Genomic DNA, 13,209 nt, shown 5'->3' with positions numbered 1-13,209 from the left:
TATATATATATATATATATATATATATATATATATATATATATACCACATCTTCTTTATCCATTCATCTGTCGATGGACATCTTGGCTCTTTCCATAGTTTGGCTATTGTGGACGTTGCTGCTGTAAACATCAGGTGCACGTACCCCTTCAGATCCCTACATTTGTATCTTTGGGGTAAATACCCAGTAGTGCAATTGCTGGGTTTTGCTTCTAACAGTAAGTGTGTGTGTGTTTTCTAGGAACTGTATGCCTCCGCCTCCCAGGAGGTCACTGGACCACTGGCTGCAGCTCATCAGTGGGTGAATATGACAGATGTCACCGTCCAGCTCAACTCCACACACACGGTAAGTATCACTGAGTCACGCTGATGATGCCACAAGGGTGAAGCTCTGGGCTGATCTCATGGCTTACTTGAAGTTTAACGTCTGTTTCTTGTTTGTGTTTACTTTGTGTTCTTCTCCCCTTTAGGCAAAAACGTGTAAACCAGCACTGGGCTACAGTTTTGCTGCTGGGACAATCGACGGATTTGGGAACTTCAATTTTACTCAGGGTGAGGTTCTGTCTGATGAAATCTGTGGTTCCAGGTTCTGAAGGGTCAAATGGTCTCCGTACATTTATGATTTTTTACTATTATCTTTAGATTGGGGGGGTGTGCTTGCCAGGTGTGTCCATGACAGCCAGAATTCCCAGGGATGTGTGTCTTCTGGAACTTAGCTTCCACTGATTCAAAAAGAATCAGAGACAACTTCCCTTTGCATTTCAGTCTCAGTCTACAGATGGACGGTCTGGCGTGCTAGGGTGGAGTTGGGAGGAGTACAGAGCGGGTTTGTCATTGTACCTTCAACAATAGGAGTTTGCTCTGTCATCTGCTAATGAATGCCTCTTTCTCTGGTTCCTTTACTGAAGCCCAAAGTCCTCAGGGCAGAGGCCTTCAGGAGCCCAAACATGGGCTGCGAAGTCCTCTTCCACAAATTTATAACTGATGATTGTAGGCTTCATCCTGATCATCTCTGTAATAACATGCACTGTAAGTAGAGAAAGTGGAAAAATGGACGAGTCTCACCTGTAGGAAACATATTGGCTTCTTTCATTCTTGCTTTTTATATATGTGTATTTTGGAACCATTCATTGACAAATTAATGAATACAGTTGCAGTTTGAGACATTCGGCTCATCTTTCCTGGTAATATTTCATCCAGGGTGGTCTAATTTCCTGGAACAATAATTTTTAACAGCTTTATTGAGATATAATTCACATACCATATGATGTATCCATTTAAAGTGTACAATTCAGTGGTTTTTAGTGTTTGCCAATATAGGTAACCATCCCCACAGTCAATTTTAGAGCATTTTCAACATGTCAAAAAGCAACCCTATACTCTTTAGCTATCACAACCCCCATCCCTCATCTCCCCCAGACCTAAGCAACCCCTGATCTTTCTGTCTCTATATTTTCCTATTCTGGACATTTCCTGTAAATGGAATCATCAAATATGTGGCATTTTGGGTTGGTCTTTCACTTAGCATCATGTTTTCGAGGTTCATCTGTGTTGTACCATTTATCAGTACTTTGTTCCATTCTGTGGCTAAACCCTTTGACCCGGGTACAAATCCCATCTTTCCTGCACCTTAGCCCCTGACAACAATCATGTTACTCTCATGTCTATGATTTTGGCTTTTATAGATTCCACATAGAAGTGAGAACCTCCAGTATTTATCTTTCTCCATCTGATAATTTTACTGTTCCTTTCCAATTTCAATGCCTTTTATTTCATTTTCTTGCCTAATTGCTCTGGCTATGACTTTTTTGAAATTGGGGTTAGGGGTTGCTGACGGGTTAGACATGAAGACACACTACCATTCATCAGAAGTCCTACTGAATAGGGATACAGTTTTCTTCCGAGAGAAACTGTTACATTTTCTACCAGAGAAATGGGCAGAGGCCTCTCTCCCTAGAACATGGCTGGTGAGATGTTACTCTCTGGGAAGGCCCGCCAGTCTCTGCGAACATGCCCAAACAGGCTCAACCTGCTGTGTTCCTTTGCAGGGAGTAGAATCTTACTAATATGGTGGAAAGGGCTTGAGACAGGCACACCCTTCACCCCACCAACACCTTATACTAAAAGGAGAAGGGGGAGAAAGCACAAAGAGTTTAAGATATTTGAGTCCAGATTTTTCAAATATGAAGCATTTTTAACCAATCCATTCTTAAATTTTTAAATTCTTGACATTATAGAACTGGAATTTATTAACACCTACTCTTACATTTCTTATTGACAAACAAATAAAATTCCTGAGCCAAAAACCCAAAGCAAAACTAAAAACAGGGAAAAGCTTGTAAAACTAAATATGGATCTCAACATTAACGGCTCAACAGAGAATGTTGGTTTTTAAATTCTAAGCGGAAGAGAAGTTGTATACTACATTGAAATAGGAGTGGTGAGAGTGGGCATTCTTATCTTGCTCCTAATCTGATTGGGAAAACTTTCAACCTCTCACTGTTAAGTGTGGGTTTGTCATATATGACCTTTCTTATATGATGTACATTCCTTCTGCACCCAATATGTCCAGTTTTTAGCATGAAAGGATGTTCAATTTTGTCAAGTGCTTTTTCTGCATCTACAGAGTTGATCAGATGATTTTTATCTTTCACTCTATTAATAGGGTATGTCATATTTATTTATTTGCATATTTTGAACTACCCAGAAATAAATCTCACTTGACCATGGTGTGTGATCCTCTTAATCTGTTGTTAAATTCAGTTTGCTAGTATTTTGTTCGGGATTTTTGCTTCTATATTCCTCAGGGTTATCACCCTAAAATTTTCTTTTTTTATAATGTCCTTATCTGGTTTTGGTATCAGGGTAATGCTGGCCTTGCAAAATGAGTTGTGGAGTAGTCCCTCCTATTCAATTTTTGGAAGGGGTTTGAGAAGGATTGGCACTAGTTTTTCTTTAAATGTTTTATTGAATTCACTAGTAAAACCATCTGGTCCTGGGCTTTTCTTTGTTCGGAGGCTTTTGATTAGTGGTTCAATCTCCTTATTCATTTGCCTGCTCAAATTTTCTATTTTTTCATGATTTAGTGGTTTGTATGATGGTGGTTTGTATGTTTCTAAGAATTTATACATTTCTTCTAGGTTTTCCAATTTGGTGGTGTAAAATTGCTCATGGTCGTCTCTTATGATCCTTTGTATTTCTGTGGTAGCAGATGTGGTGTCTTGTCTTTCACTTCTGCTTTTCTTTGAGTCTTCTCTCTTTTTTCCTTAGTCTAACTAAAGGTTTGTCAATTTTATTTATCTTTTTAGAAAACCAGCTCTTAGTTTTATTAGTCTTTCCTGTTGTTTTTCTGGTCTCTGTTTTATTTATTTCTGCTCTGATCTTTGTTATTTCCTTCCTTTTGTTAACTTTGGGTTTTGTTTGTTTTTCTTTTTCTAGTTCCTTGAGGTGTAAAGTTAGGTTGTTTATTTGTTATCTTTCTTTTTTCTTTTATAAAAAAGATGTATTTATTTATTTTAGAGAGAGAGAGTGCAAGCATGGGGGAGGAGCAGGAGAGGGAGAGAAAGAATCTCAAGCAGACTCCTCACTGAGCCTGGAGCCTGACGTGGGGCTCGACGTCACGAGCCTGAGATCACAACTTGAGCCAAAACCAAGAGTTAGATGCTTACCTGACTGTGCTGCCCAGGTGCCCCTCTGTTTTTCTTAATGTAAGGGTTTATCATTATAAATTGTCCTCTCAGAACTTCTTTTGCTGGACCCATAAATTTAGATATGCTGTGTTTCTAATTTTATTTGGTTTGAGATATTTGTTATTTCCATTTTGATTTCTTCTTTGACCCATTAGTTGTTCAGTAGTGTGTTGTTTAACCTCCACATATTGGTGAATTTTCTAGTTGTCCTCCTATTATTGATTTCTAGTGTCCTCAGAAAAAATAGCTGGTATGATTTCAGTCTTCTAAGTTTGCTGAGACTTGTTTTATTACCTAACATATGACCTCCCCTGGAGAGTATTGTGTGCACTCGAGAGGAATATGTATTCTGCTGCTGTTGGATGAGATGTTTCTGGTCTAAGGTGTGGTTCAAGTCCAACATTTCATTGTTGATTTTCTGTCAGGATGATCTGTCTATTGTTGAAAGTGGGGTAAAAATTCCCTACTATTATTGTATTGTCCGTTTCTCCCTTCATATCTGTTAATCTTTGTTGTATATATATATTCAGGTGCTCCAATATTGAGTGCATAAATATTTACAATTGTCATCTCATCTTGATGAATTGACCTCTTTATCATTATATAATGACCTTCTTTTGTCTCTTGTTACAGTTTTTTATTTAAAGTCTGTTTTGTCGGATGTAAGTATTCTTCTGCTCACTTTTGGTTTCCATTTGTATGGAATATATTTATCCAACCCTTCACTTTAAGCCTATGTGTATTCTTAAAGCTGAAGTGAACTCTTGTAGGCTGTATATGGTTGGGTCATTTTTTCCCCCCATTCAATCACTCTATACCTTTTGTATGGAGAATTTAAGCCATTTCCTTTTAAAGTAATTATTTAAAAGTTAGTACTTACTATGCCATCTTATTGTTTTCTGGTTGTTTTGTAGTTCCCTTGTTCCTTTCTTCTTCTCTTTCTGTCTTTCTTTATGATTTGATGGTTTTCAGTGGTAGTATGCTTTGATTCCTTTATGTTTCACATATGTACTATAGGTATTTGCTTTTTGGTTACCATGGAGGTTTATATAAAACATTCTATAGTTATAACAGTCTATTTTAAGCTGATAATTTAACTTTAATTGCATACAAAAACTACCCTTTTATCTCCTCTTCCCACATCTTATGTTTTTGATGTCATAATTTGTATCTTTTTATATTCTGTATCCATTAACAGATTATTGTAGCTTTAGTTATTTTTAATACTTTTGTCTTTTAACCTTCATACTTGAGTTCAGTGATTTATATACTGCCATTATAATATTAGACTATTCTTAATTTAATTATCTACTTACCTTTACCAGTGAGTTTTATACTTTCATATCTTTTATGTACTAATAGTATCCTTGTATTTTAGTTTGAAGAACTCCCTTCAGCATTTTCTGTTCCATAATTCATGTAGGCTTTCTTCACTGTTTTTTATTTTTATTTTCCTCCTCTGATTGGATAATTTCAAATGACTTGTCTTTAAATTGACAGATTATTTCTTCTGCTTGATCAGATCGACAGTTGGTACACTCTACTGCGTTGTCATTTCATTCACTGTATTCTTCAGCTCCAGAATTTCTATTTTTTTTTAATGATTTTGTCTTTCTGTTGAACTTCTCATTTTGTTAATATGTTATTTTCCTGATTTTGTTGTGTAACTGTGTTCTCTTGTAGTTGTTGAGCTGTCTTAAAAAAATTATTTCGAGGAGCGCCTTGGTGGCTCAGTCAGTTAAGCATCTGCCTTTGGCTCGGGTCATGATCTCAGGGTCCTGGGAACAAGCCCCGTGTCAGGTTCCCTCCTCGGTGGGGAGTCTGCCTCTCCCTCTGCCTCTGCCCCTTCCCCCTGCACATGTGCAGACTCTCTCTCAAATAAAGAAATAAAATCTTTAAAAAATTATTTTGAATTATTTGTATGACAAGTCATAGATCTCCATTTCTTTGGGATCCATTGTTGGATAATTGTTGTGTTCCATTGGTGGTGTCATGCTTCCTTGATTTTTGTTGTTTCTTAGAGACTTGAATTTTCTCTGTGTATTTGATAGAGCAGTCACCTCTTTTAGACTTTGCAGACTGGTTGTCGTAGGGGGAGACCTTTACCCATGGGTGTGTGCAGGGACATTGGGTGGGTGAGCTGTGGCAGTTCCAGACCCAGGGTAGGCCAAGTGGCATAGTCTCCATGGAGCTCTGTCAGCTTAGGTCAGCACTGGTGAAGACTGCATGGATCCTCAAATGCCAAGGCTGTGGGTGTCTGCAGCTGCCGTCGGTGCTCTTGGCATCTCCAGGCTGCTGCTGAAATCCTCCTAATCTCTTTCCCCACTGGGGGATGTCATGGCCCAGAAGCTCTCTCTTGGGGCTAGGTTTGGCTTACCGGGGCCTCACAGTAGTGGTGGCACTGATGGCTGATGCACGAATGCCCATGGGTCAGTGACAGATCTGAGATCTGGAGCAGAGGTGCTCATAGAGCAGGGGCAGCTCCAGGGTCCAGGGCACTGGCTCTCCAGTTGTAGTAGTGACTCTGTGCCTGAGTTGTGCGTGCATGTGGAGCAACCATGGAGCTGGGATTGGAGCACATGTGCTTGCTGAGGACAGTGGCTCTGGGGTCCAGGATAGCCAGCAGTGGTGGTGGCTCCAGTGCCTGAGATTTGAGTACATGCCGAGCAGCTGCAGATCCAGGGTCTGGAGCATAGGCACACATGGTGCTGCCATGACGTTGAGTTTTGAAACATGGGTGTGGATGGAGCAGATGGAGCTCTCGGGTCAGGGGCACACTTGGGGGTGGAGGCTGACAAACCTGGTCCCAGGGTGATACAGTAGCATCTTCTTATGGAGGAGGAGCAGCAACATCTCATCCCCGGCGGGGGGGGGGGGGCAGTCCATGGTGGTGATGGCCATTGGTGACCTCATTCATGAAAACTGCTGGTGTCCTCTGTGGAGCAGGCTGCTGGCGTCTGTGCCAGTGAAGACTACAGGGTCTTCTGCTGTGAAAACCACAGGAAGTCTGTCATGGGGGCTCTTGAGTGGCAGGGGCCACTGGGGCCCTCCATGGAGCAGACAGCTGGGCACTGTGATGGCACCTGCCATATGGCTGATACTGAGAGTCTGCACTTTTTTTTGTTCCTCTCTGTTTCAGCTAAGTTAATCCTTCTGGTGATCCTTTCTGTGTGATTATTCCGTATTTCGCTCCATAGGTTCTTAATTGGACTCTTGAGCCCTCCTGGGAGTATTTTCATTTGCGAGTAACTAATTGTGGTTTTCTGTGGGGTGACAAAGGCTGATATTTTCTACTTTTCCTTCTTGGTATGTCACCATCCTCTTTTTTCTTAATATGCACATTAAAGCTATAAATTTCTCTCTAAGCGCTTCTTTCACTGCATCCCATAAGTTTTGGTATACAGTGTCTTTATTTGCATTTATCTGAAAGCGTTTTCATATTTCCTTTTAATTTCTTCCTTGACCACTATCTATTTATGATCGTGTTGCTTAATTTCCACATATTTGTGAGTTTCCCAAATTTTCTTCTGTTATTTATTCCTATTTTCATTACTTTGTGGCTGGAAAACATACTTTATATGATTTATACCCTTTAACGTTTATTGGGGTTTATTTCATGGCCAGCAGAGAAGAGTGTCGTTATGTTCTTGTTGCATTGAGGGAGGTGTGTGCAGGTACTTGTTACATCCACTTGGCTTCTTGTGTTGCTCACGTTTTCTCTTGTTCATCTTCTGACTAGTTGTCCCATCTGTTAGTGCAAGTGGGTTATTCTTGCTCCAACTGTTACTATTGAGTATCTCTTTCTGTTTTGGTTCATGTAGTTTGGTGCTCTGTTGTTAGGTCCATATATGTTTATAATTGTTATATTTCCATAATGGATTATAGATTCTAAGTTCATAGGTTTCAGAGTTAACATAACTTTTCCCCAGATTGTGGTATTTAGGTGTGATTTTGTGTAGATAATTAAGTGGGGAGTTAAGAGAGGCTTTTTCTGTGGACCCCAAGCCAAATAATCAGTACTTCAAGTTGGAGTTCTCATTTTTAGTTTTTAAAATGGGGAAAAAAGTGATTTCATTCATAGATCTATAGTTAATTATATTGTATTATTTTTATTTGCAACGTGGATGAGGAAGAGCAATAGAAACAAAACTTTAAAGATGTTGAACAAGATATATTCTTTTAGTCTATCAGCCACAATGGGGATCTAACTAAATAATGATTCCTATTTTAGGATGCAAAGGAAATTTTACCTCTTCTATTAGTCAGACTGTTTGGAATTATTGGGCAACAATCTTAATAAAATCTTTGCAATAAAGGCATTGTTGTACATTTGTCAAAGTGATGGCATTTTTCAGAGGGTTGGAATCAAATTAATCCTAATGTTCCTAAATAGGGACAACAGTAGGGGATCCATTTTGGGACAGTCTTCGGGATCAAATCCTGGGCAAGCCATCTGCAGAAATCAAAGAGTGTCATAAACCAAAGCCAATCCTTCTTCATACTGGAGAGGTAATGCATTTTGACTATCATGGTAAAATTAGTATATCGTTATTTTAAAACTTAAGAATTGTCAGAGACAAATGATAGATCTTTGTTGACATGGGAATTTCTTATTCAAATATTCCCACATCAAATTTTTAATATTAAAAATATGTATGTTAAGAATCTAACTCTAAGGAATAAGGGGTATGATTATTAAATATTGTGACTTAGAATTTATGATAAATAACTGCAACAATGAAAACAGTGGAAAAGGAAGAATTCGATCAACATCTATCTTATTCAGGATTCATTTATGTTGACTCCAGGACAGGAGTTCACATACAACTCTGCACAAAAAAGCATCCTCGGGTCATGTAAAAAGGGACATGTTCACGTCTCAATTTTCTCACGACTCAGACAACACAATTAACTAAAGCAATATTCTTTTAATACTCCTTTGGACCATGGATTTTCACATTCTAAATGTCAAAAGTTTGTGCCAGTGTTCATAATATAAATTATTGATGTAGAAAACATTTTTGAATAGAGTTTTTCCCCCTAATATTCAATTAAAATTCTTCAGGAAGAAGAAAGGAAAGGAAGGAACAGGGAGAATCTGACTATGGGAAAGGATAGATTGTCTTGGAGAAAACTTGGAAAGTAAGGCAAGACTTGGTAACTGCAAATTTAAAGTGCTATGAGAGTAAAAAGAGAAATCATTAAGTTAAGCTGTTCCAAATGTAGAATTACTTATCTATCTTGCTAAGTGCTCCAAGAGAACCCTTGGTTACCTGTTACACATTGTGATTCTAGGATGCCAGATCCACCAAAAATTTCACTGATGAGAAAGGAAGTGCAGGTTAATGGGGCATTGGCATCTGAGATCCTTGTGCTATGACCAGATAGAATATTTTATACTACCTCATTCATTAGAAAGAAAATCTGTGATAGTAGGATAAAGCACCAAACCCAGCTGGAAATATTGTAAATCCTTTAATAAAGGAACTTTTCTGAGCATCATCCATAGAAAGAACAATATCCCTAACACGGGTTTCATGTTTTGGGTTCTTAGTTGACAAAACCTCATCCCTGGCACCCAGATATTGTTGATGTTCAGATTATCACGATTGGGTCCTTGGCCATAACTGCCATCCCTGGGGAGTTGACGTAAGTTCTTCTTTGTTATTTTGTAGTTAAAAATGTAATCATTGTGTATGTGTTTCTGTTGGAATAACTTCTTCTCATGGGTGATGATTCTGAACTGACTTCTTTGTATCTCACTCTGCCATTTTGGCAACACTAACAAATATTCCAACCCTCTTTTGGTGGGCTTCTGAAGAGTAAATCTTTTGATGTGTATTGCTAGTGGGTAAATTGTAGCAAACATAAACATTTGAAAAACTTATTCCAAATGTAAATGATGTTGTGCATTATTATGTCAGTAGAAAGAGTTGAAATATTATCAAAATACAGATCCTTGAAACAGTTGAAGTATTAGAAGCAGGAAAGATTGTTTGAAATCTGCTCCTTATGCAGTCTTCCCTATCTTACAAAGTAGCAATTTTGTATCTTTCCAGTTGTTCAGGTCCTAAACCTTGGAGTCATCCCTGAATTCTCTCTTTTCAATTTCCCCCACTGAAAGTGAATTTGCAGCAAATTCTGCACATTCCACCCAGCACTTTCTATCACTCCCTCCCTGGTCTAAGCCACCATGAGCTCTCCCCTAGATTACTGCCATAACCTCCTGTCTCACTTGCTTGCTTTCTCCCTTACTGCTCTGTAGTCTGTTCTCAACACTGCAGCCAGAGGAATCCCTTTAAAAGCTAAGTTAAATTAAGTCAGGGTCCAAATCCCTCCAGTGGCTTCCCATCTCACTCCAGGTAAATTCTTAAACCCTTACAACATCCTACAAGGGCCCTGTGAGATTTTTTCCCTCTGCAATCTCTCTGTTCTGATTTGATACCCCTCTCCCCTGACTCACCCCTGCTTCAGCCACCTTGGCTTCATTGCATTTCTCAGACCAGCAAGCCTGCTCCTGTCTTAAAGCTTATGAACTTAAGGTTCCTTCTGCCTAAAACACTTACCCTCCTTTTATCCCCACAGCTGACTCTTTTATTCCTTCAGTTCTCTGCTCTGATCGTCTGTGAGATGATCTCTCACAGAGATGCCCCATTGTGCTGACGCTATATGACACTGCCCTCACCACCACCACCACCACCGCCGCCGCCGCTGCCGCCATATTCCCACAGCATCAGCACTGGCCTCATCATCACAAGAACAACCACCATCACCTGTCATCCTTACCCTGCGTTATATTCCCCATAGCACCTACTGTCATCTCACTTCTTTTATTTGCTTGTTGACATCTTCCCTCTCTGGAATGTAAGCATCCTGTTGAATCCTTAGCATTTAGAAGTGGGCCTCTTCTGTAGTAGGTGCTGTGTTTTATTGAAGGATTCGATGAAGGAACAAAATGATTTCTGGGTAGGAGCAGTGCACTCTCTACTTGCCTCAGTTCTTACTGACATAGAATACAAACAGTATATTTTTGCTGAATCAATGAATGGAAAATGATTGTAGTCTTAGCCAGTGATATTCATTGATGCCTTTTCCCCTCCTACAAGTTGTTTTCAGTTTAGGATTTTTTTTCAAGATAGGACAGTTAGGGACAAAAAGCTCAAGTTTGCCTTTACATTGCCACAAAGCTCCTATGAACCTTACCAGGATCACATTTGTCTCTCGCTACAAGTTCTTCTGTATTCTTTGCATATATTTGGAGTAGGAAAACCCTTAGATACTTCTGTTTTCTTGACTCAGGACCATGTCTGGACGAAGACTTCGAGAGGCAGTTCAAACAGTAAGTTAAAAATGAAATAAAATGTTTATGCATTTATATTTGGTGAAAAGAATTCCCTATTCCTATGATCTGATACCTTTTAAATTAATCTTTGCTGAGATGACTAGAGTTTTACAGTTCTTGAAAGTAATGTCTAGAGCTTTATTATACCACTAAATATTAGTGGTATAAGAACAAGCTTAAAAATTATAAGGAACCTAGAATCAGGTTTAAATAATGTATTGCTATTTATATATTAATGATTTAAAAATTGATAATGTTTTTATGGATTAAATAACAAATAACCCTAAGTACCTTAATGAAGTCCTGTCTAAATAAAATCTAACACATGTTAGGAGTTTTGTATTTTATCTGTATTTATTTATATTCAGGAAGCATTGCAAATGGTTCTAGAATGACATGGTCAACAGCGGTCTTATTACTTGGACGTGGAAATAACCATTATGGTTAGTTAGAATCCTCCTATTATACTTTTTAGGAAATGGATAAAATATCTGTATTATAGTTATAAGAAGATTCTATATCTGCAAATGTAATCACTAAAATGTTCACAGATCCATTGACTTGCCCAACTGTAGTGTAGTTATGGCTCTAACTTTTCCTCATGGACTATGAACATCGTGCTTCTGCATTCCCAGGCAGTTTTGATCATTACGAATGATGTTAGGAGAGACACCCTCTACTACTGACTCACATCTATGATTGTATGTTAAGTATAACTGGGTCAATAATATACATTATGATGGAGAGTAATTTTACTGGGCTCTACCTTTCCCCCACTAGGAATTTGCAACCAATGGGATGCAGAATATGACCATTGTTATTTCGGGTCTGTGCAATGTGTATACACATTACATTACCACCTTTGAAGAATACCAGGTAAAGTAAAAAGTTCTCGGCCTTTAAATGAACTATCCCCTCATCAAGACTGTTGTGTCAAATGCAAGTTTTCTTTCTAGACTTCCTTACTGGTGGTTTTGAGAGATGATTTCGTTTTGGGACAGAGGAGAGAATGAGAATAAGCCAGAGGTTGTATGTGGGAGTTCTAGGTTTGCCCTTTCCAAGTTTAAGTCAGAATTCTGGTCTCACTGATGACTACTTTTTCTGAAATAAATTATTTTGTCAAGAGTACTGGTCATAAGCCTGGGCAGGGTCATACAATCTTCCTAACTTGTCCATGGTGCTTCTGGCACCTGAAGCTTCTGTAGACCCCGGGGAAAACTCCCACTGATAGCTACTATTTATTTATTTATTGAAGATTTTTTAAAAATTATTTATTCATGAGAGAGAGAGAGGCAGAGGGAGAAACAGATTCCCTGAAGAGCAGGGAGCCCGATGCGGGACTTGATCCGAGGACCCCGGGATCATGACCTGAGCTGAAGGCAGACGCCCAACCGACTGAGCCACCCAGGCGCCCCATAGCTACTATTTATTGAATGTACTAGCTCAGCACTTTGCAAATGTTATCTTCAGTCATCTTCATAACAAGCCCTGGAGTAGGGTTTTATTATATCCATGACATAAATTAAGAAACAAAGTCTCCGATAATTTAGGGGAGGTAATGTTTCTTTGTTTGCAAATAGTGCAGACAGTAGCTCAAGTACTTTTTAACAGTAGTAGTTTAAAACATGGGAACAGTCTGGATACCCACAGTTCATGTTTGCTGATATATCTGCTGGCATATCTTGGCAGTCCACACAGAGGCATACAATCTACTTTTTGACAAATGTCCAGTGATGCCAACAGTGGGATCTGTCCTGCTGTCCTCTGTTGACTTTCCTGAAAGTCCCTGTCTTCTAGGGAATTCTGTCGAATAATGATTCTTAATTGGGGCAAACTTGGATGGGAATACTTTTCATTTATCCATGTTTTCATTTCTCTGTAACTGTTTTGTAGAATTTCCTTCAATTAGGAATGTAGGTAACAAACAACAATAATATTAGCAGTACCTCTGACTTTGTCACCAATAGGAACCACAGATACTTTTTATATCACAAAGAGTTATTGCAGATTTAGAATGAAGGGGGGGAATCGGAGGGGGAGAAGAACCATGAGAAACTATGGACTCTGAGAAACAAACTGAGGGTTCTAGAGGGGAGGGGGCGGGGGGATGGGTTAGCCTGGTGATGGGTATTAAGGAGGGCACGTTCTGCATGGAGCACTGGGTGTTATACGCAAACAA

General features: G+C 39.0%; 1 protein-coding gene across 4 annotated transcripts in view; it reads left to right on the top strand.

The window, feature by feature from the left end:
* The window catches only part of ASAH2 (N-acylsphingosine amidohydrolase 2), a 92,094-nt gene that overhangs the window by 64,514 nt on the left and 14,371 nt on the right, over positions 1-13,209 (top strand). For all 4 annotated transcript variants that reach the window (XM_021696190.1, XM_021696191.1, XM_021696189.1 and 1 more), the window contains 6 exons: positions 241-345; positions 470-551; positions 8,082-8,197; positions 9,243-9,337; positions 10,988-11,027; positions 11,811-11,906. In XM_021696190.1, the coding sequence (XP_021551865.1) occupies positions 241-345; positions 470-551; positions 8,082-8,197; positions 9,243-9,337; positions 10,988-11,027; positions 11,811-11,906 (534 nt within the window). The remainder of the gene's footprint in view (positions 1-240; positions 346-469; positions 552-8,081; positions 8,198-9,242; positions 9,338-10,987; positions 11,028-11,810; positions 11,907-13,209) is intronic.

Source organism: Neomonachus schauinslandi, chromosome 6 (assembly GCF_002201575.2).
Source record: "Neomonachus schauinslandi chromosome 6, ASM220157v2, whole genome shotgun sequence".
Classification (NCBI taxonomy): domain Eukaryota; kingdom Metazoa; phylum Chordata; class Mammalia; order Carnivora; family Phocidae; genus Neomonachus; species Neomonachus schauinslandi.
This window is presented reverse-complemented; position numbering and strand designations above follow the sequence as displayed.